Here is a 25986-nt window from a genome sequence, read left to right as displayed (position 1 = left end):
TTTGCACAACTCCCTGCGGAACAAATCCCAAATAGCAGTCCCAGTCATCACATCCTCAGATGGCTTTAGCAAGTTCCTCATCAAAATTAAACAGCAAAAAGTGAAGTGGTCCCATGTTCACAAAGCACTGTGACATAGTTATAAGAACCACTTCCTCTCAGTGGTGGAGTCTTGGGTTCAATCCTGACTTTGGATTCATCTTCTCACAAGACTGTGTGAGATTCCTCCTGGTGTACCAATTCCCTCCCACATTTTCCAAAGATGTGCAAATTGGTTGCTTAATTAGAAACAGCAAATTGCTACTAGTGAGTTGGTGAGTGGTAAAACCTGGAAACATGGGGAGAATAAAGTGGGTGGTTGATGATCAGCATGGACCCTAATGCGTCAAAAGGCATCTGTGCTGTAACTCTATAACATTATCATCACTCGCAGCAATGGCCCCTGAAAATATCAAAGGGAGAGTCATCCTCACTCGCAGAAACCTTTCCTGAAGATCCACACAGGCTTTCTCTGCAGAGATAAATGAGGGGAGATTTGATGGATGTATACAAATTGTGAGAGGTGTAGATAGGACAAATGCAAGTTGGCTTTTTTTCACAGAGGTTGGGCCAGACTAGAACTAAAGGTTGTAGTTCAGGCTGAAAGATGAAACATTTAAGAGGAATATGAGGGGGACCTTCTCCATTCGGAGAGTGGTGGGAGAATGGAATGAGCTGCCAGTGGAAGTGATGGATATGGGTTTGATTGCAGCATTTAAGAGAAGTTTGGATAAATACATGGGTGGGAGGGTAATGGAGGGTTCAGATGTGTGTCAGTGGTACTAGGCAAAATAACAGTTTGGCATGAATAAAATGGGACAAAAGGCCTGTTTCTGTGCTGTATGACTCTAAGCATCAGATTATGACTCTTTATTGCTTATTGCTGTAATCCAGAATTCCAAAAAAAGGTGTATCAGCAAAGTAGCGAACCTTTTACTACCTGTCAATTTAACTTCTGTTTTCGTACACATTGGCTGCCACGCAGGGCAAACATTCACAAGCACTTCTCTATCAAGTTTTTGCTATAAACGTCTTTTGCATGAGAGATAGCCTACTGTGCTCTTTGTTCTGCAGAAGCTTCTGAAAGTTACTCTGTTCCCTTGAGAATACAGTGTCATCAGTCCTCCCATCTCTGGGACAAGGTCTTGTTCCTTGCCAACACTCCCCCCCGCCCCAAGCTGGAAGAGGTCATACAGTGGTGTGATTAGAGGTACATGGAGAGCTGGTATTACGATCAGACCTCTGGGAAATTTGAACTGCAAGGTCTATTATTTTGAAAAAGTCTGAGGGAGCCCACAAGTGCTACACTGGACCATCTAATAATGAATTTACATTCTCCTGAAGTATTTTAAAACTGCATGAGGGAGATTACCACTATTAATTAAGATTAATTTCTAGGTGTACTAATCTGACATTTAACTACAGGAATGAATTTGTGTCTGCTGTTCCCAACAATTAATTACCTAAATTGGTCAGAGGATAAACTTGTTTATAGGTACATTGGACTGTGATTATGTTTTGTTCAGTGTTCTTCAGTCAAGGGAATATCAATGATAATCATATCTGTTTACAGTGCTGTCTGAGACTTAAATTGAATAAGCTGCAAAATACTTGTTGCCTGTGGAGAGAACAAAGGATTTAAAATTTTTCAGTGTGGATCCTCACTCTAGGTCTTCAGTGTGATCTATTTCCCAAATGTGCAATTTTTTTTTGTGAATAAATGCTTTTTACAGGAGATAAACAGCTTCTGCATTTTGCACAGCTCAGCCCTTTGCATCAAATGCCTCTTGATTAGTTGTAACTCTATGACAAATATTTGGAAGATAATGTGGTAAACTGGATCAGCAAATTTGTGATGACACCAGGATTCTGGGGTGAGGAAGACTGTCAAAGCTTGCAGAGGGATCTGGACCAGATGGGAAAATGGGCTGAAAAATAGCAGATGGAATTTAAATCAGAGGAGTGTGAAATGTTGCACTTTGGGAGGAACAATCAGGGTAGGTCTTACACGGTGAGCAGTAGGACTGTGAGGAAGAGGGATCTGGGAATACAATCTATAATTCCTTGAAAATGGTGTTGTAGGGTAATGTAATTGGTGGAAACATACATAATTCACAGCTACAGACATTGAGTTGGGGCTCCCTTCTACTGTGCTTTGAGTTCAGTGTTTGGAGTACAATGAATGAGTTGCTATTTTTCTTAAGTGTAAAATGCCTCACCCCATTTTTATTTATGAAACCTAGTGGCACGGGTAGATAGGGTCATAAAGAAAGCTTTTGGAACATTGGCCTTCATAAATCAAAGTACTGAGTATAGGAAATGAAATTGTGTAAGACATTGGTGAAGCCTAATTTAGAGTATTGTGTGTAGTTTTGATTGTCTACCTGCAGGAAAGATGTAAATAAGATTGAAAGAGTTCAGAGAAAACTTACAAGGATGTTGCTGGGGCTTGGGGACTTGAGGACTTGAATTATAGACAAAGGTTGACTAGGTTAGGTCTTTATTTCCTAGAATGTAGAAGACTGAGGGGAGATTTGATAGAGGTGTACACAATTATGAGTAGTATGGATGGGGTAAATGCAAGCAGACTTTTTCCCACTGAGGTTGGGTGGGACTACATTTGGGAGGTCATGGGTTAAGGGTGAAAGGTGAAATGTTTAAGAGGAACATGAGGGGGAACTCCTTTACTCAACAGGTTGTGAGACTGTGGAGTGAGCTATCAGCACAAGTGGTGGATGCAGGGTTGATTTCAACATTTAAGAGAAATTTGGATAGGTACTGTATATGGATAAAAGGGGTATGGAGGCTATGATCCAGGTGCAGATTGATGGGACTAGGCAGATTGATGGTTCAGCATAGACTATACGTGCCAAAGGGCCTGTTTCTGTGCTGTAGAGTTCCATAACCCTATATCTGTGAGTGGAATTCTGGCTGCAGCCTGAAAGAACTCATGCTAGTGACTGAGTGTAGATTGTGTTGCAGGTGAATAAACCCTCACTGTGTGGCCATTTTACAGTGTGGTGACGTAATATTCCCTGTTCCTGTCATCCAGTGGAGTCCCAGCTACAGCCCGAGAGTGTCCACCATACAGAAGCAGGCAGTTCTAGGTTGCAAATGATATTGCTTAGCTCAGGCATACTTGTATGCTGGGCCCATGGAGGTTTATAAACACTTCCACCTTCTGCTAATTGGCTTCCTTGTGGTGACTGCATATTCCTCCGTGATTCCTTCTTCCCCACACGCAAATTCCACCAATCAACTGAACTACAACTATTTCTGAAATCTTACAACACAGTTGATGAGTGGAATCTATTTCACAGCTTCCCAGGTAACTTCCTGAAAGGCTCATAACTCAGGGGTGGCAGTCTATCTTGTAACTACCTGAATTATGCCAGACCAGGCCAGCCCTGGGAGAACTCCCCTGATTTCCCTTGAAATAGCTCCTTTCGAACTTCTTGGATCCACCTGGGAGAGTGCATGCATCTTTGGGAGAGGATCCATTTGCATTCAGGCCTGGTCTAAGGAGATTGGGAGGAAAGTTATTTGAAGCGCCCTTAGAGTGAGTACCAAGCTCATGTGGATTGACAGTGCAGCTTGGAACCTTCCGACCCATCTGAGAAGGAACTGCCATTAATAAATTGTACATCAATTATTTCAGTATGACTCTAATTTGAAAAGTATCAGTTTAAAATTGCCTCCAGAAATCAGGAGAGCCAAAAGAATTATTTGGGAATTAATGCTTTCACCTGATCTGACATTTGCAGAGGTCTCCAAAATCACCAGAGTTTATATTGCAGTTTGCATAAGCAGTTATCCTCTGCTTATCTTCATACAGAAGATAACTTGTCTTGATAAAGGCAGAAGTACAGTTACATTTAAATGCCAGGGGGTGGGCAGAGCAGTGTGAGGAATTGAGGAGTTGTGGGACAGAATGTCACAAAAAACTGTGGGTCAATTGTTTAAGAAAAATAACCAGATGGCTTGAATCACAAAAATAGATTGAGATGCTTTTATTTACCTCAAAACAAAACAAAAACTGGGGGGGGGAAGCAGAAATATATATATAAAAATAAAACCACTCTCAGACTAAACACAAAAGAAAAATTCACCCCAAAGCCTGTCTGTTTGTATCTGTAACCTGAGGCTTATAACTGCTAAGCCCCTCCCCCTAGACCAACCAAAAGCTAATTAACTCAATTATCCAATTAAAGATGGTATCCTCCCCATCAGCCCACCTGTGCAGGTTGCTGCTGCCTCTATATGAGACAGCTCCATGGAGCAGTTCTGTTTCAGTCCTAGTCACTATTACTGCTGGGGATGAGTGTTTTATCGAGTGCACCATGTGCCGTCCATAGTTAGTGACGGGCCTTTGTCACACAGATTATCAGCTTCATGTTGGATTGAAGCATTTGGAGGTGTGTTACTCCGGATCAGAATGGTCGCTGTGATGCATCTAGTGTGGTAGTGTAGTGGCTAGTGCTTGTCTCTCTCTTTCAGCTTCCACTGCTGGCTAGCAGTCTTGTGAAAAGGAGAGCTGAATGTGCAAGTCTCTCCCTGCCAGTACATAGACTCTCCAACAGCAAGCCTCATGTACAGGGTGCCTCCTTGCTGGTGACACACAGAAAATGAACTCCATTCAGACTGAGAACAGGGAGGAGGTCTGGCCCCTGCACACATAGCACGCAGGTCCACCGGGATGTGGACATGCCCTGCTGCTTGTGAATCAGACCCCCAGCTATGAGTAAATAGTCCTGCCAAAGTGTTTCACCCTGAAACTTTGATTGTACTTTTTTCCTGGCCTGCTGAGTTCCTCCAGCATTTTGCATGTGTTGCTCGGATTTCCAGCATCTGCAGATGTTCTCTTCTTTGTGAGTAAGTAGACCAATTGCCTTATGGGTAATCTCGGGAGAGACTAAGGCTATGAGAGTCAACCTAGATAGCAAATCCAGAGTGGAGCCCTACACTGCTGAGGCCGAGAGGAAGATTTTGATGACTGGGCATCTCAGGATCTCCATACTTTCTGCCTAGTCTTGTGATGATGATCATCATCACCCATTGACCTTCTGGACAGGTGGTTGCCAACCACTCTGGATCTAGTTTTCATGTCAACAGTTGGACAAGGTGCAAAGGTAAGGAACAGTTATTGCATGATTAGCACCATTGTAACTTGTAGGCTTTCCTTCTGTCATCTTTCCTTCAATGTATTTCAACCTAGGATCAACAAAGTGGACCATATCAGATCAATTGTGAGAAAGTAGCAAGTGAGCATGCAGCTGATGCCACAGCAGTATTCAAAATTGGCATTGGAAAACTCATACATATCAAGGGTAAAATAAGAGTTGTCGTAGACAAGAATCTGTTTTCTATCTGCACTGTATTCTATGTTGCACATTTATTACGCTTATGATAACTAGACACATGAGTGAGGGTGGGGTAACAGCAAAGGGAATAAGTTACATCTTCATGCTATGTTCTATGCTCTATGCAGTTTGTAGCTTGAAATCAGTGTACATCATATATTACTCAGTAATGCTCAATTACATTTACCTTGCACCTGAATATGCTTAGTTTCATTGCTTCAATATTGTAGTTTGCTAATTGTTAATAAAGGATCAGAATAGGTATCCTCGACTTTTGGAGCAATCACTATGGATTGAGGATGCGTCATGCAAGTATAACAAATCCGTTGGGTCACTGGCAGCGGCAACTATTTTGGGTTTGGTTTGGCTGCTACATTCCGTCAGCAAAGGTTTTCAAATGTTATACCAAACCAACAGCAGCATTTGGATGTGTCCATGGAATCAGAGACAGTGCAGCCTGGAGCAGCTTATGGCAAGTCACAACATTTTGTTGGTTCATGCTGTGTGCTTGGGTTTGAAACACAGTTTTGAATGGTCAGTGCTGCCTGTCCATTTGGAGAGTGATAGCTGTATAGTGGTGTTTACCTGAGTAGTTCGACCCTTGGTTCTGTTGAAATGTTGAATTGAAATATTTCCACTGGACAGCTGAACTGAATTTGCTGTTATTTTGTCTGGTTTGTGCACTTGGAAAACAATGTGAGTCAAGCTGGAAGCAGTAACCTTGAAGCCAAGACTAAGAGAGAAATTAAACAAACATGAGATATTGAAGATCAGATAGCTAGAGGAAATGAAAATACTTATAAAGCCGCAGAACAAGGTGTGACTACATACAGTGCCTATAAAAAGTATTCAACCCCCCTGGAAGTTTTCATATTTTATTGTTTTACAACATTGAATCACAATGGATTTACTTTGGCTTTTTTGATACTAATCAACAGAAAAAAACTCTCATGTCAAAGTGAAAACAGATCTCTTCAAAATAATCTAAATTAGTTCCAAATAAAAAGCACAAAATAATTAATTGAATAAGGTTTTCACCCCCTGCAAGTTACTGTTTAGTAGATGCACCTTTGGTGACAATTACAGCCTTAATTCTTGTAGATAAGTCTCTATCAGCTTTGCCCATCTGGACAGTACAATTTTTCCCCATTCTTCTTTACAAAACTGCTCAAGCTCTGTCAGATTGCATGAGGATCTTGCGTGAACAGTTCTTTTCAAGTCCAGCCACAAATTCTCAATTGGATTGAGGTCTGGACTCTGACTTAGCCATTCCAGGACATTAGCATTGTTGTTTTTAAGCTATTTCTGTGTAGCTTTGGCTTTATGCTTGGGGGCCATTGACTTGCTGGAAAACAAATCTTCTCCCAAGTCGCAGTTCTCTTGCAGACTGCATTAGGTTTTTCTCCAGGATTTCCCTTGTATTTTGCTCCATTCATTTTGCCCTCTACCTTCACAAGTTTTCCAGGGCCTGCCACAGCGAAACATCCCCACAGCATGATTCAGCCTGTATTGCCCTGGCAGATGAGTCATGTGGGTTTCAAGGACACAAATTTCTTGGTAGTAGTACATGCTGCTGAGAAGTGGCCAGAGCTGTCAAAACCACTTTCTGCAGTTCCAGTCAATTCATACAAGCACCACAGAAGAGGCCCCAGAAGCAGAGTGACTACCTCCACAACAATTAAATCTTTAGGCCTGAATAGGTCAATTTAACATTTACTATGATGTGCAGGTGTTTATAGTAGTTGTATTACATAGTTTACTGTGTATGTATACATATATATGATTAGAGAGCAATACTTTACATGCAAATAGCATACATCATTACACCACCACGTCACAAGTGAACACCTCACTAAAGAAAAGGAGATGAAGTAGGCATATTTATGGATCCCATGTTTTTATTGATGATTAGTTTCTGGAGTTATAAAACATCGCAGGTAGATAGTTTGGGTTACTTGCTGTATTTTCATGGCTGGTAAAACAAATGTGATATTGTAAGAGATGGGAATGAGAACTGACATTCAAGAGCAGCTTTCTCAAAGGACAGCATGCTAGCAAAATGCAGTGAATATACATCATACTCTTGCATTCCTGATAAGACTTGGGAGAAGACATAACAGATGCTGGCACCCGAAGGAAGCTGCCATGTATTTTTTTTTTACCCATATTACATTGCCCATATTAAGAACTCCCATATCTGCTGCCAGGAATGATTTAATGTATTTGTTGTTAGATTGATCCAAGTCCTCACAAATCCTACAGCTGCTTTACAGCAGACAACATGAAACCAGAAGACATACATTACAGCTTTAAATCACAATATTCACCTATCTAAAGAACATCAGGAATAAAGAATCTGTAATACAATTTAGCTCCTTGATTTATAAAAGATAAACTGAAAATCACATCAAATATTCACCTTTTCTCTTCCTGTTGGTGCTACTGGACTTGGCAAGTGACTTCTGTTTTATATCTGAGAACTTTATGACCCTCAACATTTGCCATAATTACTTAGTTCATCGTGCATTTGGTTCCGCTGTCACCGTTTGGATGTTCAAGTCAAGTACTCACTCTTGCTGCCTCCCTTCCATCAATATTCTGCATTATATCTACCTCTTTGACCAGCTGTCATTTCATCTTCCTTTCACGGGTTAAATTATTTATGATAAGCTTTGAGGCATTTTACTACATTAAAGATGCAATTTACTATTGGAGACATATTGGAGATATTGCAGTGAATTACTATTGGTTATTTAATATCTGGGGTATATGGGGTGTCAGGGAGGGGTAGCACCTCTGGTGGGGGAACATGTCGCGTCCTTTTCAGGGTGGCTTGTCCACCTTTGGTCCCCACCTGGCACTCAGCTCTCACCTGTGGCTCCCCGTAGCTGTTTGCATGCGACAGCGGCCACACCCCGGGCAACGGCTTCGACAAGCCGGCTAAACCAGGTGAGGGTAACCGACGGGTCTCAAACCCTCGGTGTGACAGGGAGTTGTCTATCCCAGCATGTACAGACAGACTCCGGCGGATTGAGCGGACGAGACCAATGGAAGGTCCAACGGTCAAGAAGGCGGTCTCTGCAAGCGTCGTGGAACGTGTAGAGCAGGACAAGACACGGAAGACGTCCTGGTCATCCACTGCGCCAAGTCCCATCTCCAGCCGTCTAGACTCTGTCTTGCCACTGGATCCAGATGGGAATTGGGACGAGAGAGTGAGGCTGACGCTGCGCAACTCTCCCTCACTTAAATCCAAATCACGCGCTAGTCTCGACACCATCATAATAGTGTCGAGGTCTTCATCGACTCAACGATGGACGAACAATATTTAATATCTAGAAATGAGCATCATCTTCAGACTGAATCACAAACAAGCAGGACGGGATCTACCAAGATGACTTGCTACTTTGTGAATAAGTGAAGATAAGAGAAACTAAAATAAAATACTTCACTAAATTAACCATCAGTCAAATTGCAGGTTTTGCTTTGGCTAAAGTCAATTCTCGTATCTTTGATTTGTAAAACCGGAGTTTTTGGTATTGTCATATGTACCAAGGTAGAGTGAAAGGATGATCTTGTGTACTGTTTATACAGATCAAATCATTACATGGTGCATTGAGATAGAATAAGGTAAAGCAATAACAGAGTAAATTTAACAAAAGGGTGCAATGCAGTTAAACACTGGTGGAAAATGAGACTGTGAGGCCAAGAGTCCATCTCATCATACAAGTGGTCCATTCAAGAATCTGTCATCATTTGCACCAGTGCTTCTAAAAGAAAATTCTATTTTTTCTCATATGTGTATATATATGTAAATATTTCCTTTCCAAATGCAAATCCAGTTGTCCATAAGGTTACTTCTGAAACTGCTTTCCCTACATTACCACAAACGAAATGCAGTAAGGGTAGTACAATGGTGCAGCTAGCAGAAATGTTTTGCGAGACCTTCAGCACCCCTGCAGGTGGAGCACAACCACAATACACAAACCAGAACGGGCAGCTCAATACTGTATCCAATAGACTTCCTCTTTATGTTGAAGGCAGTCATGGTTGGCCTTCATGCAGGTGTTCTCTGTCTACCGCCTCCTTTGTATTTCCTATCCCCTCAGGAGGACCAGAAAGCAAACAGAGTGATGTGGAAGTTGGCTTGCAGTAAGATGGCGATGCACTTCTTTGCAGTGGTCTCTCCATGTCCAACAAATGGTGCCAATGTGTGTTTTAAATGTTTTTCTTGTGATTGCTAGACCCTGGTAATACTTAAGGGGTCACAGTTTGAGGATAAAGGGGAAGCCTTTTAGGACCGAGATGAGGAAAAACTTCTTCACACAGAGAGTGGTGAATCTGTGGAATTCTCTGCTACAGGGAACAGTTGAGGCCAGTTCATTGGCTATATTTAAGAGGGAGTTAGATATGGCCCTTGTGGCTAAAGGGATCAGGGGGTATGGAGGGAAGGCTGGTGCAGGGTTCTGAGTTGGATGATCAGCCATGATCATACTGAATGGTGGTGCAGGCTCGAAGGGCCAAATGGCCTACTCCTGCACCTATTTTCTATGTTAAAGCAATCATAACTAAACAGTCAGCCTAACCCATGATATGTGAAGACTAAAATTAAAAAAAAATTTGAGAGTATGGGTTGATGACTGCAATGAATACTACACACCATTAAGTAAAAAAAGACTTTATTTTAAAAAAAGAAGCAGATCACACAATCTTGATCTATTCATCTCGGATTAAGTCACCAAAATATGCCGTGATGGTCTTCAGCTTGTTATTGAGAAAATTCTGTTCTATTTCCACTCGTCCTCCTGGTCCAGCTAAGGATGCCACCTGTAATAATAAATAAGAGAATAAGATACAGGAGCAGAATTAGGCCAGTTGGCCCATCGAGTCTGCTCTGCCATTTCATCATGGCTGATCCATTTTCCTTCTCAGCCACAATCTCCTGCCTTTTCCCTGTATCCCTTCATGCCCTGACCAATTAAAAATCTATCAACCTCTGCCTCAAATATACATAAAGACCTGGCCTCAACTACCTGTGGCAAAAAAATTCCGAATTCCCCACTCTCTGGCTAAAGAAATTCCTCATCTCTGTATGATAAGCAGAATACAAGTGCCACCCAATTACACCCATATGACCAACTAACCTACTTACTGTAGTCTTCAGAATGTGGGAAGAAACTGGAGCACCCGGAGAAAACCCAAAGGGGCATGGCTGCATATTGCTAACCACCTTGCACCTATTTAAACATCTTTGTCAAACAGATCACTTTTTATCCACATGGTTTGAAATATATACCACTAGTTTTCAACCAAGTAGCTTTTGATATTAAATGCCATCTTGTTCTCTGTTACAAAATCTTGCATGTGTTTTTAAGGAAACAGATTTGAGAAAGGTACCATAGACACTCTGCTGTGTGAAATCAGGAACAACAGAACTAAGAAATGTGATAATAAAAGAATCTTCCATTGATGCTATCAGTCATCTCTTCAATTCATAACATTGACTTTGCTGCAGTCTGATGAGAACAGCTGCATATGCAAGGGCTACCTGGCAGCATTGTGGTGCAGCTGCTGCTTTACAGGTCCAGGGGTCCAGGTTCAATCCTGATGTTGAGTGCTATCTGTGTTATAGCTATTGAACTGGGAAGTTAATTGCTACAGTAAGTTACAATCTAGTGTAAATTAAGATACCTAGGAGTTGATTAGCTTGTGAGGGGGAAAAAAATAATTTGCAGGGCCACAAAGACAGAACTGTCGGGTGGGATGTTCTCCTTCTGTGTCATAAGATGGAATGAATACAATTTTTCTGGTATTATTTGAGAACCATGAAATGTTAATACTCTGTTTATCTTTGCCCTGAAAACAAATGGAACCAATGTAACTAATAAAACTGAAATGTAAAGGATTGTGAAGTGTGCATAAAAGTATTTTTCTATTGAAGTTCGACAATGCAGCCCTCACTGATTTGGTTAGCATTAATAAGTGAGAGCTTTTAACTGTGCTCTACTGAGCCATACTCCATTTAATCATGGGCATTAGCCTCCCCAGCATCAAGGACATCTTCTAAAGGTGACACTTTTATATTAAAAAAAAAGGCTGTAACCTGTTATTAAGGGGCATCCATCACCCAGGACATGCCCTCTTCTCATTGTTACCATCAAGGTGGTGGTACAGGAGTCTGAAAACACACACCCAACATTTTTGGAACTGCTTTTTCCTCTCCCCATCCCACCACACTCCCTGCCATCAGATTTCTGAATTAACAATGTACACTACCTAACATTTTTTGTTCTATATAAAATTGTAATTTTTTTTAATGTATTGTACTGCACTACTGCTGCAAAACAACAAATTTCAAGACATATGCTAATAATATTAAACCTAATTCTGATTCTTAATCCCAAAAAGTTTTCTCTGCCCGTATGCAGAATTTTGGAAAACAATGGTTGCATTACATTGGAAAATCTTGGGCTTCCTGCAGCAGTGAGAGATGATCTTGTTAAGTAGTGAGAATAAACAATAACTAATACAGTTATCAAAAAGAATAAGATTATTGATAACAAAATTTTGGAAATGAGTCAACAGCATCTAAGGAGGCAGGTTGTACTTTTCAGAGCTGCTGACCCCCACCAGAAAACTTTCATCAGCCCTGAATAATGTTTGTCAATCTGAAGTGGTAATTCTGTTTTCACTTCAATGCTTGTTGCTGGACCTGCTTAATACTTATAGCAATTTTTATTTTCATTTCAGATTTCCACCTTTTTTTTGTCTGAAGATCACTTTGCAATGATTTGTCATACTGCTGACATATAGCAATCAGATAACCAGCTTTCTTGTAAAACAGCCTGACTAACCATTAAACACTTTAACTTTAGACATCTGCCCTTTAGTATAATTTATAACAGCGCACCTGTTCACAGTATGGGAAGTTTGTTATGGCCACAGGAAACCTACATAGGAGGAGGGGTGTACTAAGACTTTGGGCTGGGAACACGATTAGGTAAAATGGGGATGAAAACTGATGAGAATGAGATCTCTAATAAAAATGTGTGAACTACTTGTGCTTGATATGAATCATGTTGAGTGGATCCAAGGAGTATTTCTGCCTTGAATGACTAGGCGTGGGCTGAATATTTAGAGGGAAATCATGTAAATTAATGTAATATATGCCGGAAGACTGCTGTACACAAGGTACAACATTAATCAACAGTCCAGCAACACAATATGACATCAAATGTAGCACACAAGTGTATGCAAGCTAACTACACCATGGCCTTTCTTTTCTTATTTTATAACCATGTCGAAACAACAGTTATCAGGATGGTTCCAAAGTCTGAATCAAATTTATTATCACTGAAATTTGTTATTTTGTGGCAGCAGTACAGAGCAAAACAAAGTTACAATATAAAAAATAAATATAGTGCAAAAGAGGACTAGTGACGTAACGTTTATGGACTACTGAGAAATCTGACAGTAGAGAGGAAGGTGTTCCTAAAATATTGCATATCCACCTCCAGGCACCTATACCTCCTCTCTGATGGTGGTATTAACAGGGCATGTCCTGGACGGAGAGGGTCCTTAATGATGGATGTGCCTTCCTAAGCATACAGAACCACTGGAGCCACTTCTTAAAAATGAATAAATGCAATTATATGCATTTAGATCCACTAGCATGCTGATTGTTTCCATACCAACGCCAATGGTAAAAATGAAAGCAGATTCAGTAGCAATATAACAATGAAAATAAACAAGTATATCATGCTGCTCACATCTAGATTTCAGGTGAACAAAGAAAAAAAAGCAAATACAAAAACCTGAGAATTTAATCAAACTAAATTAGCTTCCTTCATCAATAAACAAACAAAAATGCACAAAAATATTTTTCACATTTTTCATGTCCCATTGAGAATTATGCAAGTGTTAAATGCTATATTTACCCAGGACTTCCTCTTTCTGTGCGTGTAAAAACCAGCAAAACTGACACGACCTTTAAATACTTCACTGTGCATTAGAGAAAAAAAAGTGCAAGCAAGAAGATCCAAATGTTTTCAACAAAAAAAAAATCCATGACATGTTAAATAATGAGTAATGGAAGGATTTTTAAGTAGACATAGTTTGTGCACAGACAAGATATAACCACTAGATGGGGAAAAAAAAGGGAGCTTGGATGCCAACGTTCAATCCACAGAAGAACCTCATGGCACAGACTTAGCTGTTTTTGTTTAGGTTTGTAGGGTTGGTTTTGGGGACAGTGCAGGGAGTTAAGGGGTCAGGTTCCGGTTTAGGGACAGGGATAGGGCAGTTAGATGCCAGGTAAGTAAATGAAGAGCCTGGGCAGAAGTTCAAGTCCATGTTGAAGGGCTCCATAGTTGAATGTCAGTTGAAATAGCCATAGAACAAGGATTAATAGTAACTTTCAAATGGTAATTGATTACAAATACAAAATTTACAAATCATTACAGTTGTGGGAAAAGAGCGAGAGAGCAGGACTACTTGCTCAGCTCATTCAAAGAGCTGGCAGTGTCATGATCTCTTTCAGTGCTGATTAAGTCAATTATTTTAACTTTGATCTACAGTAGTGCTAGAAAGTTTGAACCCTGTAGAATTTTCTCTAATTCTGCACAATATGACCCAAAATGTGATCAGACCTTCACGCTAGCATAAAACTAGATAAAGAGAACTCAGTTAAATAAATAACACAGAAACATTACACTTGTTCATTTATTGAGAAAAATAATCCAATATTACATGTATTTGTTGGAAAAAGTGTGTGAACCACTGGGGTAATGCCTTCTACAAAAGCTTTTTGGAGTCCAGTATTCCATTCAATGAAAATGGATTGGAGGTGTGGGTTGTAGAGGTGCCCTGCCCTATAAAAAAGACACATAAAGTCAAGTTACTGACAGTCTGCTCTTCTTAAGAAAGATCTGTTTATATGCTCCATGCCTTGATCAAAGCAACTTTGAGGACCACAGAAGAAGAACTGTAGAGATGCATGAAGCTGGAAAAAGCTACAAAAGCATTTCAAAAGGCCTGAGTGTTCATCAGTCCACAGTAAGAGAAACTGCCTGCAAATGGAGGAAACTCAGTACTGTTGCTACTCTCCCGAGGCATAGGCATCCTGCAAAGATCACACCAAGAGCACAATGTGCAATGCTGAAGGAGGTGAAAGAACCTAAGGGTAACAGCAAAGACCTGCAAAATATCTCTAGAACTTGCTAACGTCTCTGTTTATGTCTCCACTATAACAAAAACACTGAACAAGAATGGTGTTCATGAAGACACCACAGAGGAAACCATCGCTCTCCCAAAAAATATATAAAAAAGAAAAATAAATAAATTGCTGCACATCTCAAGTTTGCAAAAGACCACCAGGGCATTCCACAACGCTTCTGGGGCCATATTCTGTGGCCAGATGAGACAAAAGTTAAACTTTTAGGCAGAGATGCACATTGCTATGTTTGGAGGAAAACGGTACTGCACACCAACACCAAAACCTCATCCCAACTGTGAAGCATGGTGGAAGGAGCATCATTGTCTGGGGCTGCTTTGTTGCTTCAGGGCCTGGACAGCTTGCAAATATTGAGGGAACAATGAATTCAAAATTGTACCAAGACATTTTACAGGAGAATGTCAGGGTTGCAGACCGTCACCTGAAGCTTAATAGAAGGTGGATAATGCAACAAGACAATGATCTGAAAGACAAGAGTAAATCAGCAACAGAAGGCTTAAAAAGAAGAAAATTTGGCCTTAATCCTACAGAAATGTTGTGGAAGGACCTGAAGCAAGCAGTTCACGCAAGGAAGCCCACCAACATCCTAGAGTTGAAGCAGTTTTGTAAGGAGGAATAGTCTATAATTCCTCCAAGCCGATATGCAGGACTGATTAACAGTTAGCAGTTGATTAACGGTTGACGTTAATGCTGTTCAAGGGGGTCACACCAGTTTCTGAAAGCAAAGGTTCAAATACGTGTAATATTGGATCATTTTTCTCAATAAATAAATGAATAAGTATAATGTTTTTGTGTTATTTATTTAATTAGGTTCTCTTTAGCTAGTTTAGGACTTGCATGAAGATCTGATCACATTTTAGGTCATATTTATGCAGAAATAGAGAAAAATTTTTCACAAACTTTCTAGCACCACTGCATGTGGAAGGGATGATGTTTAACAAAAAAATTTAAAAGTATCAACTTGAAACATGGATTCTTCACTTTTGGCAAGATCTAGATCAGATGCCTGGGAATGACATGGAATGTCAGCAAGTTTAGGATAAACCATTCTTTCCGCATTGTTCTTTGATATCAGTAATTGGTGCTGAGTAAGCAGGATACAACTGTATAAGCAATTTGAAAGGTAATAATTCTCTGCAAAAACAAAATTACAATAATCTGAACCTCATACAAAAGGTTTTTTAGTCTGTTTTCTGCTAAGTAAACAGTAGCAGAAGGAATATAGACTATGTACAAGATAAATTGTTATATATTTGAGCAAATATTTAACCATGACACTTCACACTTGTCTGCATTAAATTCCATCTGCCACTTCTCAGTGCATTTCTCCAACTGGTCTAGACCCTGCTGCAAGCTTTGATAACCTTCCTAGCTGTGCACTACGCCCCCAATCATTTGCAAATCTGCTGATCTATTTAACCCCAGTATCATACAGGATCATTGTTTTAGATGACAAATGTCAACGGACCCAACATCAATCCCTGTGGCACACCACCAGTCACAGACCTCCAGTCAAAGAGTCAACCATCTACTACCACTCTAGCTTTTCCCGGAAACTCAATTTACTATCTCGTTGTGAATACCAAGTGACTGAATCTTTATGATCTGCTCCTTCATATGGGATATTCTCAAAGGTCTTGGTAAAATCCATGGAAGCATCCACTGCTTTTTCTCTAAAGTTCCTGGCAAGCTCCATCATCTTTCCTCAAAACCTGCTGGGGAAAAAACGCTAGTTACACATGACCTTCCATGCACAAAGCCATGCTGACAAAACATTATCAGGCCATATCTATCCAAACACTAATACATCCAGTCCCTTAGAATACCTGCTTATTCTTAGAGCCCTTCTTGAATAATGGAACAATATTAGCTCTTCTCCAGTCATCTGGCACCTCACCTGTGGCTAAGAACATTTAAACACCTCTGCCAGGGCCCCTACAATTTTTGCACTAGCCTCCCACAAGGTCTGAGGAGAGACTTGGTCAGGTCCCGGGGACTTATCCACCCTAATTTTCCTCAAAACTCAATATACCAATGTCTTTTTTTGGCTTCTAAATAATGACAGTTAATACTCTACAGATGTATAATGTGTATAGAGTTTGAATACAAGTTACACAATTTTATGCCCAGCGTAGACTGCACAATTACAACATCAATGCATATAATCTCGCAATGAATTGCACAAATACTTCAATACTAAAGATAGGTTAATGGGCCATGCCAAAATCTCCAGCTCTAGCAACAGAAGAGGAAAATTACTCTAACACGTTCAAGTCCTCTAATGCCCCCAAATATGTTCTGCAGTTCCATAAGCAACAGAGGAAGAATGCTGCTTCCCACAAGTCAATTCCAAATGGAATTAAACAACATTATCACACCGCAATTTAAAACCATACTTCAACTAAGCTAAAGAATTGCCAAATCTGCTACAATTGTGAATTGTTCAATTTCTGCTGGGGGCAGCACGTACTGCAATAATGATTAAAAAAGCAAAAACAAACAGAAGGCAATACAAAATAAATACAAGTTTTGGGTGAGGTAGGGCAAAAAGGGAATAACTTTTAAAACGTATCCTCAATAGAACAGTTAGATTTCACTTAGTATTTTAAACATTTGATAGGGCAAGTCCTCAGGCTGCTCTGTGAATTAGATTCTAAACCGGAAATAGATAATTGGTTACTGCAGCAAATGAACAATAACAGCGAAGGGCTGTGACTTCCCTTCAATTTGAAAGAATTTTTTTTTGATAATATCAGAGGCAGATAATTGCTCTGAAATTATACTGGTTTAGTGTCAATCTAATTCCTAAAGAAAAGTAAGCATTTAGCCAAATTTAAAGTGTGCAGACAAAAGTACTACATACAAAATCTGCTATGCACTTCTAAATGAAGAAAACTTGATAATTAAACACCAGAAAACCTCACTTTAAAGTTAGGTTCAATGTCCACGTAATCAGAGAAAAGCCGAAACTTATTATTAACGAAATGAAGTTCAAACACAGATAATTGTTAAATCAACACACATCAAAGTTGCTGGTGAACGCAGCAGGCCTGGCAGCATCTCTAGGAAGAGATACAGTCGACGTTTTGGGCCGAGACCCTTCGTCAGGACTAACTGAAAGAAGAGCTAGTAAGAGATTTGAAAGTGGGATGGGGAGGGGGAGATCCGAAATGATAGGAGAAGACAGGAGGGGGAGGGATGGAGCCAAGAGCTGGACAGGTGATTGGCAAAAGAGATATGAGAGGATCATGGGACAGGAGGCCCAGGGAGAAAGAAAAGGGGGAGAGGGGAAACCCAGAGGATGGGTGAGAGGAACAGAGGGAGAAAAAGGAGAGAGAGAAAAAGAATGTGTGTATATAAATGAATACATAACGGATGGGGTACGAGGGGGAGGTAGGGCATTAGCGGAAGTTTGAGAAGTCAATATCCATGCCATCAGGTTGCAGGCGACCCAGACGGAATACAAGGTGTTGTTCCTCCAACCTGAGTGTGGCTTCATCTTGACAGTAGAGGAGGCCGTGGATAGACATATCAGAATGGGAATGGGACGTGGAATTAAAATGTGTGGCCATTGGGAGATCCTCCTTTCTCTGGCGGACAGAGCGTAGGTATTCAGCGAAATGATCTCCCAGTCTGCATCGAGTTTCGCCAATATATGGAAGGCCGCATCGGGAGCACCGGACGCAGTGTATCACCCCAGCCGACTCACAGGTGAAGTGTCGCCTCACCTGGAAGGACTGTCTGGGGCCCTGAATGGTAGTGAGGGAGGAAATGTAAGGGCATGTGTAGCACTTGTTCCGCTTACAAGGATAAGTGCCAGGAGGGAGATCGGCGGGGAGGGATGGAGGGGACGAATGGACAAGGGAGTCGTGTAGGGAGCGATCCCTGCGGAAAGCAGAGGGGGGGGAGGGAAAGATATGCTTGGTGGTGGGATCCCGTTGGAGGTGGCGGAAGTTACGGAGAATTATATGTTGGACCCGGAGGCTGGTGGGGTGGTAGGTGAGGACAAGGGGAACCCTATTCCTAGTGGGGTGGCGGGAGGATGGAGTGAGAGTAGATGTGTGTGAAATGGGGGAAGATGCGTTTGAGAGCAGAGTTGATGGTGGAGGAAGGGAAGCCCCTTTCTTTAAAAAAAAGGACATCTCCTTCGTTCTGGAATGAAAAGCCTCATCCTGAGAGCAGATGCGGCGGAGACGGAGGAATTGCGAGACGGGGATGGCATTTTTGCAAGAGACAGGGTGAGAAGAGGAATAGTCCAGCTGTGAGAGTCAGTAGGCTTATAGTAGACATCAACAGATAAGCTGTCCCCAGAGAAAGAGACAGAAAGATCTAGAAAGGGGAGGGAGGTGTCGGAAATGGACCAGGTAAACTTGAGGGCAGGGTGAAAGGTGGAGGCAAAGTTAATGAAGCCAATGAGCTCAGCATGTGTGCAGGAAGCAGCGCCAATGCAGTCGTTCGTTGATGTAGTGAAGGAAAAGTGGGGGACAGATACCAGAATAGGTTTGGAACATGGATTGTTCTACAAAGCCAACAAAAAGGCAGGCATAGCTGGGACCCACACGGGTCCATCCCTCCCTCCCCCACCTCCCCCCCCGTCTGGTTTGGATCAGCTACCAAACAAGACAAAAATAGACTCCAAAGAACCGTCAGGGCTGTGGAAAGGATTATTGGTGTGAAGCTGCCCTCAATCCAGAACTTATATGCATCTACAGTCAGGAAGTGAGCAAGCAGCATCATTGTAGACCCATCACACCCTGGACATCACCTGTTCCAACTCCTTCCTTCTGGTAGGCACTTTAGATCACTGTATGCCAGGACAAATAGGTACAAGAGCAGTTTCTTTCCATATGCCATCAGTCTTATGAACACTTGAATTTTAGTCTATTATAAACCAAGTCCACCTGTACATACACAGGTATACCTCATTGTATATAGTTCACGATTATTTGCACTATTGTTTTGTTTGCTTTTTGATTCTGTACAGCGAGAGCTCAGGGAAACCGGCATCAAATTCCCTGTATGTGTCCACATACTTGGCGATAATAAAGGATTCTGATTCCTGTCTTTTCCTATCATTTCGGATCTCCCCCTCCCCCTCCCACTTTCAAATCTTTTACTAGCTCTTCTTTCAGTTAGTCCTGACGAAGGGTCTCAGCCTGAAATGTCGACTGTACCTCTTCCTAGAGATGCTGCTTGGCCTGCTGCGTTCACCAGCAACTTTTATGTGTGTTGCTTGAAATTCCAGCACCTGCAGATTTCCTCGTGTAATTGTTAAATCAACCCACTGAACCAAAAATAATGTTAGATTAATACTTGGTACATGATGAAGATCAGGGAATATTGGTTGTTCAAAGAAATTTATCTCCCAGCACATAACTACCTATACACATTGGTTTGGTAGAAAATAGTCAGAAAGGATAGTGGAATAATTATTTATCAACAAGGTTAGAATGTGAAAAGAAAGAAGATTTTCTATACAAAGTGAAATCAGGAAATGCTGAAAACACTCAGCAGATGAGTTCTGACATAAGTTTCAGACACTAAGTGTTATCCGTTTCTTTTTCCACAGATGATGCCAGTCTGCCACGTGTCTTTTTAAAATTTCAGATTTCCAGCATTTAGCTTTCAATTTGATTTTTTGCTATATTTATAGCCCTGATTATACAACAGTTCAAACAATACCATTTCCCGCATCTTTCATTGTTATATTGTTACGCCTCTGGACCTAGACCACTTGAAAACCAACCAGAAAGCCTTTTATTCCTCATGAACCTTTTCAGGTGTTCTTCTGACTCTAATGCAGTCATCACAAGAAACACCAATAACCTGACCATGAAGTTGATAGTAATTTGGCGCCATGGTGGCATAGCCGTTAGCGCGACACTATTACAGCTTGGGACGTTCCAGAGTACAGAGCTCAATTCCGGCACCATTCCGTAAGGAGTCTCTGTACACCCTCCCCATGGGATGCGTGTTTCTCTTCCCCAGGTGCTCGTTTCTGGAAAGGTCCACTCCGCACTGTATTACTAAACAAAAATTAAAATAAAATAATACACATTTAATCTACTTGTCAGTGTGGTACAAATGCCATCTGGTGGAAATATAATGTAAATGTAGAGAGTATGTTTATTCCGGATTTGTGATAGGAAGTCAGACAATTATTATTATCAGTGAAAATGTTACAACAACATTTCAGCTGCAACTGTTTTTTTTAGATGATTAATTAAAAAATAGACATGCATACCAATAAGTTCCTCCTACAGTATTTAGTTTCTGCAAAAAGTCAGATTTATTGAAACTAAAACTTTTTTCTGAAACTCCTTTAAACTTCAAATTTCCAACACTGAGTAATTGCATTTACACCAAGAGGAAAGTATAAAACAAAATCTATACCTGGATAAAATTAAGGTATGTTATTTTAATGTTATTACAAATTTATGAAAAAGTCAGCAAACTGATTAACACTCCCCTCTCTAAGGATGCTATATGGCTTGCTGAGTATTTCCAATATTTTTTGTTTTATTTTATATAAATGTGTTCACTGCACAATGAAAAACAGCTTGATTTTTCTAAATTAATTTTGAGATGCAGCACAGAATGAGCCCTTCAGGCTGCACCACCCAGCAACTCCTGACATCCCCAAATTAAACCTAATCTAATCATGGGACACTTTTACAATGACCAACTAACCTACCTGGTTTATCTTTGGACTGCTTGAGGAAACCAGAGGGCCTGGAGAAAACCCATGCATTCCGCAGGGAGGATGTACAGAGACTCCTTACAGAAATAACAGTAACCGCTATGCTACCGTGGTGCCATTTGTGTTGGAAGCAATAGCTCTATTCTTTCAGCTCGAATAGTTTATTGAATAATATAGTTTAGACTTACGCTGTTCAAAAATCACAACTGAGTGTCTACAAAACCGAAGATCACAGAAAACAGGTGCAGGAGTAGGCCATTCGGCCCTTCAAGCCTGCACTGCCATTCAGTATGATCATGGCTGATCATCCAACTCATCAAAACACAACTACTAACTTTTTGAAGTATGCAGACATTTCCTAAAATGAGTTTAAATCACATGAAACCCAAGGACAAAACAAGTTAGTCATGTGCAACAGAGCAAGAGATAGTTAGTTATTAATCCACAAAATTTTAATCACCTGGTACTGTGGTTCATTTTTAATGTCAGATACTGAGCAATGTTCCCTCCATTATTTTCTTTAAAACAGCTGCGCAGACCAAGCATTGCTTTGAATGGGAAGTTTTTACACATCCTGAAAACTACACAGCACTTTAAACAGTATTGGTGCTCATCGGGCTGGTGATTTATTAACAATGAGTTACTGACTTCCATGTTTATTGTTACAATTTGTAACAGTGTTGTAACTTAAAACATTTGCAATGTAAATACATTGAAGATCTTAAATGTTTCAAAGTAAAAATTGTGGTATGTTTACTATTTAGAAAATGTTTGGATTATGTTCATTAACGCATAACTAATTACAGGGAATTTCACAATTATATTAACAGATTTCAAAATTATATTATATAAAAGCAAATTCCACTGTGTGGGCAAGAAAGGCTATGTGCACGGGAGCATTTCAGTTACTGCATGGTCGCGCACTCATGGAGCTTAGAAGGAACAGTGATACTGATGCATTGAAGAAATACAGTTCTTACCTGTTCTACGTCAGCATTTCGTGGTAAGAAATAAACAATATTTGGAGTAATCTTCTGTGAGAGTGTAAAAATTTCAAAGGTAAAATAATGTCAAGGCAGAATAGCGAAGAATAAAAACCATTTGGAGTAAGCAACAAAAATACAGGCTGAATGATAACCTTGCAATAGGTTAGAATACTGAAATATTGTAATACTGGAAATACAACATTGAGTAGCTGGAAATTTATAAAATTTTAAAACATCCAATGGAAAATAAAGTATACAATGTCTTACTTGGTCTATTTCAGAAAATTTTGATGGATGCTAGATTCTTCCTTAAGTTTCAGATCTCTAGCCTTTCACTTTATGAATAGAGTTTGGCCTCTCTCTAGCCCAGCTCCATCTGATGCCAAGGACCTGAAACCCTATTTGTCCAAGATGAAATCTTTTAATCTGGCTACTTTCAGCAAGGAAAAAGGCAATCCAATATGTTAAAGAGGAATTTACATATGAAACCAAAGCAGACCATCAGCCCATTGATTTCATGCTAGCTCCAGGCAGACTAATCCCATTAGTTACATTGTTGCTTTAATTTCCCTATGACCCTGCAACATACTCTCATACCCACCAACTGCTATTTGATTGTTGTCCCCTACCAGTGGGAATAGGACATGGGGGATAAAGAAAGCACTTAGCAGAACCTCACTAAATCACAAGGAGAATGTGCAAACACCACTGACAGCACCAGCAATCAGGTCTCTGGAGCCGTGAGGCGGCACTGCCACCACTGAGCGAGCCACCCTTAAGGAAGCGCATTGCTCTGGTTTTCTGGAATGCAAAACAGCCCCATTGTTCCCTTGTGAAATACAAGAGCTATTGTGTCCTTGAACCTGAAATCAACAGCAATTCCTTGTCAGTTTACTTGGCGTGTACAGTGAATTAATCTAGCAGTTTCTGATATTTGCCTCAATTACACACACTGTACCGTTTGTATCCATTTTACCATTGAAAGACATCATTGTGGTGGTAATCAGCTTACTGTTCATCTAAGCTTCACTTTGTCTTCTCTGAAGTGCTCGATAGATTTTTACTGACTTACAAAAATCTATAATGGTACTATTGTTACGGCCAATCTAATGTTATCTTTTAATTAAGATCACAGTCACATGTTGTTCCAATATTCTATTACCACCTTCCCAAAATATACCTCCTACTTCCACCCACCCAAACATTCAATTTAATTACTTTTCTTACGCTAACCTTCAATACAATTGTTAACAAGACTGGTTTCTACAAAAATATATAACACGTCAAGGTCTTAGCACAAGTTTAGAAGGATATCCATCCAGGGAAATCATTGTCTTTAGATCGAAGATTTCAGCATTGACATAATCTGGGCCACCCCATGGAGGACTGAGGAATATAGCATCAGCCTTCAGGTCAGAAGCCAGTAACATGAAATCACCAAGGATAAACTCGATCTGTTCAGCCACACCGTAGACTCTAGCATTGTTCTGTGCAAGATCTATTTTCACTGGATCAATGTCAACAGCAATCACTGGATCAAAAAAAAAAGAACAAAAAAAGATTGGTCAAAAAGAATCAACAAATCTCACTGTCAAAGATCACTTTTAGCTAAAATATTTATTTTGAAAACCTATCAAATTCCAGGTTCAATTAAGTACTGCTTCATCCTACGAGGAAATATTCCTTTAGGCTTTATGTCACAGAGTTATTTTGGCAAGAAATTTAACTGATGAAAGGTACATCTGTATGATGGGCAAAAGCAGCAAATGACAACTGGCATGATGGGAAATCGCCAGCCTGAAATTGTGCTGAAAGCAGAAATGAATGTACCTAAACACCTATAATTTACAAACATTTGTAGGTCATTTGATTCTAAGTTTCCAATTTCTTCACTTTAAAAAGGTGGTGACTCCTTCAATGTCAGGTATCAATACCCTCTTTTCAGATGAATATTAAACAGTCCTTTCTGTAGCACAATCCTTTAGGATTGTTTTCTAAGCAATGCACTTCTCCATATCCTAACGACTATTTATCTTTCAATCAAATTAAAATAGATAATTGTTCCTTTGCAATGAGAACTCAGTGCTCAAATTGAATATGATGTCAAATTACAACAACATACATCAAAGTTGCTGGTGAACGCAGCAGGCCAGGCAGCATCTATAGGAAGAGGCGCAGTCGACGTTTCAGGCCGAGACCCTTCGTCAGGACTATAGCGAGTTTGAGTCAAAGTCTGGTCGAAAAGTTGAAGAGCCGAAGAAATCACAGATGGGGAGCAGTGAGAGATGGTTTCACTGAACTCCTTACAACAAGTCCATTTTAACTTTGTTTTCATAAATAAAGGCATGGAGTATGAAATAATACAGAACTGGACACTGTCTCTTGGGGAGGAAACAAGCAATTTGTCTTAACAGTTTCAGGGATAAGAAACATGTTGTCTGAAAAGGAGCTGGGACTATTTGCCCTTAGGCAAAAACCTTAGGAAGAGATGTAATAGAGAGAATCTATTCTGATTTATGGAAGAATTGTGAGCCACTGGTTCCGAATCACTGAATTACAAAAGGTTCTGCGGATGCTGAAAATCCGGAGCAACAATGGATATAGATCAGCAAAAGAACCCAAGGCATTGTAAGGAAAGAACACTTTTTGATCATCAAGCGCGTTACAAGTGCGAATGACTGTTTGGAAGTGGAGCAAAATGCAGATTTCTAAAGGAAAATTGAGTCAGCATTCAAAATACAAAAATGCAAGGCTTTGGGGATAGGGTGGGTTGGGATTAGGTGCCATGCTCTTACAAACGGCTTTCCTATCTGCTGAAACTAACTTATTATGAAGATCACAGTTTACTCACTGCTAAAAATGTGACTGTCAAATGTTACGTTGCTCACTTTAGCCTTGAGATCCCTGGAAGATGACATGATAACCTCTGCTGCCAGTTAAATAGTTTCTTCTTTGATAAAACTTTTCAAAGAGTGACTGTAATCAATGTTCACATTACAGCATGGTAATTCTGGATAAAAATGGAAAGTGAAGGAACACCAAGAACACAATGACTATGTTTCTAATGTCTTTAAGGTATGAGTTATGGAGCAGCTTTATCAAAGTGTACACAGCAATCCCCCAGGTCCTGATTAAGTCTCAGCCTGAAATATTAACTGTTTATTCCTTTCCATAGATTCTACCTCACCTGCTGAGTTCCTCCAGTGTTTTACAGTAATCACTATGTCTTTCTTAGATTGCAATAGACCAAAGTGCATTAATCTGAATCTAGTAATATACAACCTTAGAATGTTTGAAGCTGTCTGTAGATGTAAACTACTAAACTACGAGTCTGAATTGTGCTTCTGATCAAGAAGGCACCAAGCTATAGTCTCTGCTGAGGTCATGGCTTAGACTGGGTTGTCTTTTGGGTTTGTAGGGATGGTTTTGAAGACAGAGAAAGGAGTTAGAGGGTCAGGTTAGGGTTTATGGGCAGGGATGTGGGGGAATTAGAGGTCAGGTCAGGGCTCTATGCCGGTAGAAGGCATGAGGGCTAGTGACCCTCCAGGTATGTGAGTTGGTGAGACCAGAGTTCGAGGCCTGATGCTCAGGGTCCCATCATTGGGGAGTCTGGGGTTCGAGGACTGGAGATTGGGGTCCTCATTCGTAGTCACTGTTAAGTCCTTGGATTGAT

The 25986-nt window shown here is 40.4% G+C and overlaps 1 protein-coding gene across 4 annotated transcripts in view; it reads right to left on the bottom strand.

Annotated features, from left to right (window-relative positions):
- Positions 1-10082: 10082 nt before the first annotated feature.
- tgs1 (trimethylguanosine synthase 1) overlaps positions 10083-25986 on the bottom strand; it is a 50453-nt gene continuing 34549 nt past the window's right edge. For 3 of the 4 annotated variants that reach the window (XM_063063759.1, XM_063063767.1, XM_063063786.1), the window contains exons 11-13: positions 23628-23844; positions 22308-22386; positions 10083-10222 (exon numbers count right to left, since the gene is read on the bottom strand). In XM_063063759.1, coding sequence (XP_062919829.1) covers positions 10112-10222; positions 22308-22386; positions 23628-23844 — 407 coding nt within the window. In that variant the 3' untranslated portion in view covers positions 10083-10111. Of the gene's footprint in view, positions 10223-14126; positions 14266-22307; positions 22387-23627; positions 23845-25986 lie in introns of those variants that run through there. The other variant, XM_063063776.1, reaches the window with a different exon arrangement.

This window comes from Mobula hypostoma, chromosome 1 (genome assembly GCF_963921235.1).
Source record: "Mobula hypostoma chromosome 1, sMobHyp1.1, whole genome shotgun sequence".
Classification (NCBI taxonomy): domain Eukaryota; kingdom Metazoa; phylum Chordata; class Chondrichthyes; order Myliobatiformes; family Myliobatidae; genus Mobula; species Mobula hypostoma.
This window is presented reverse-complemented; position numbering and strand designations above follow the sequence as displayed.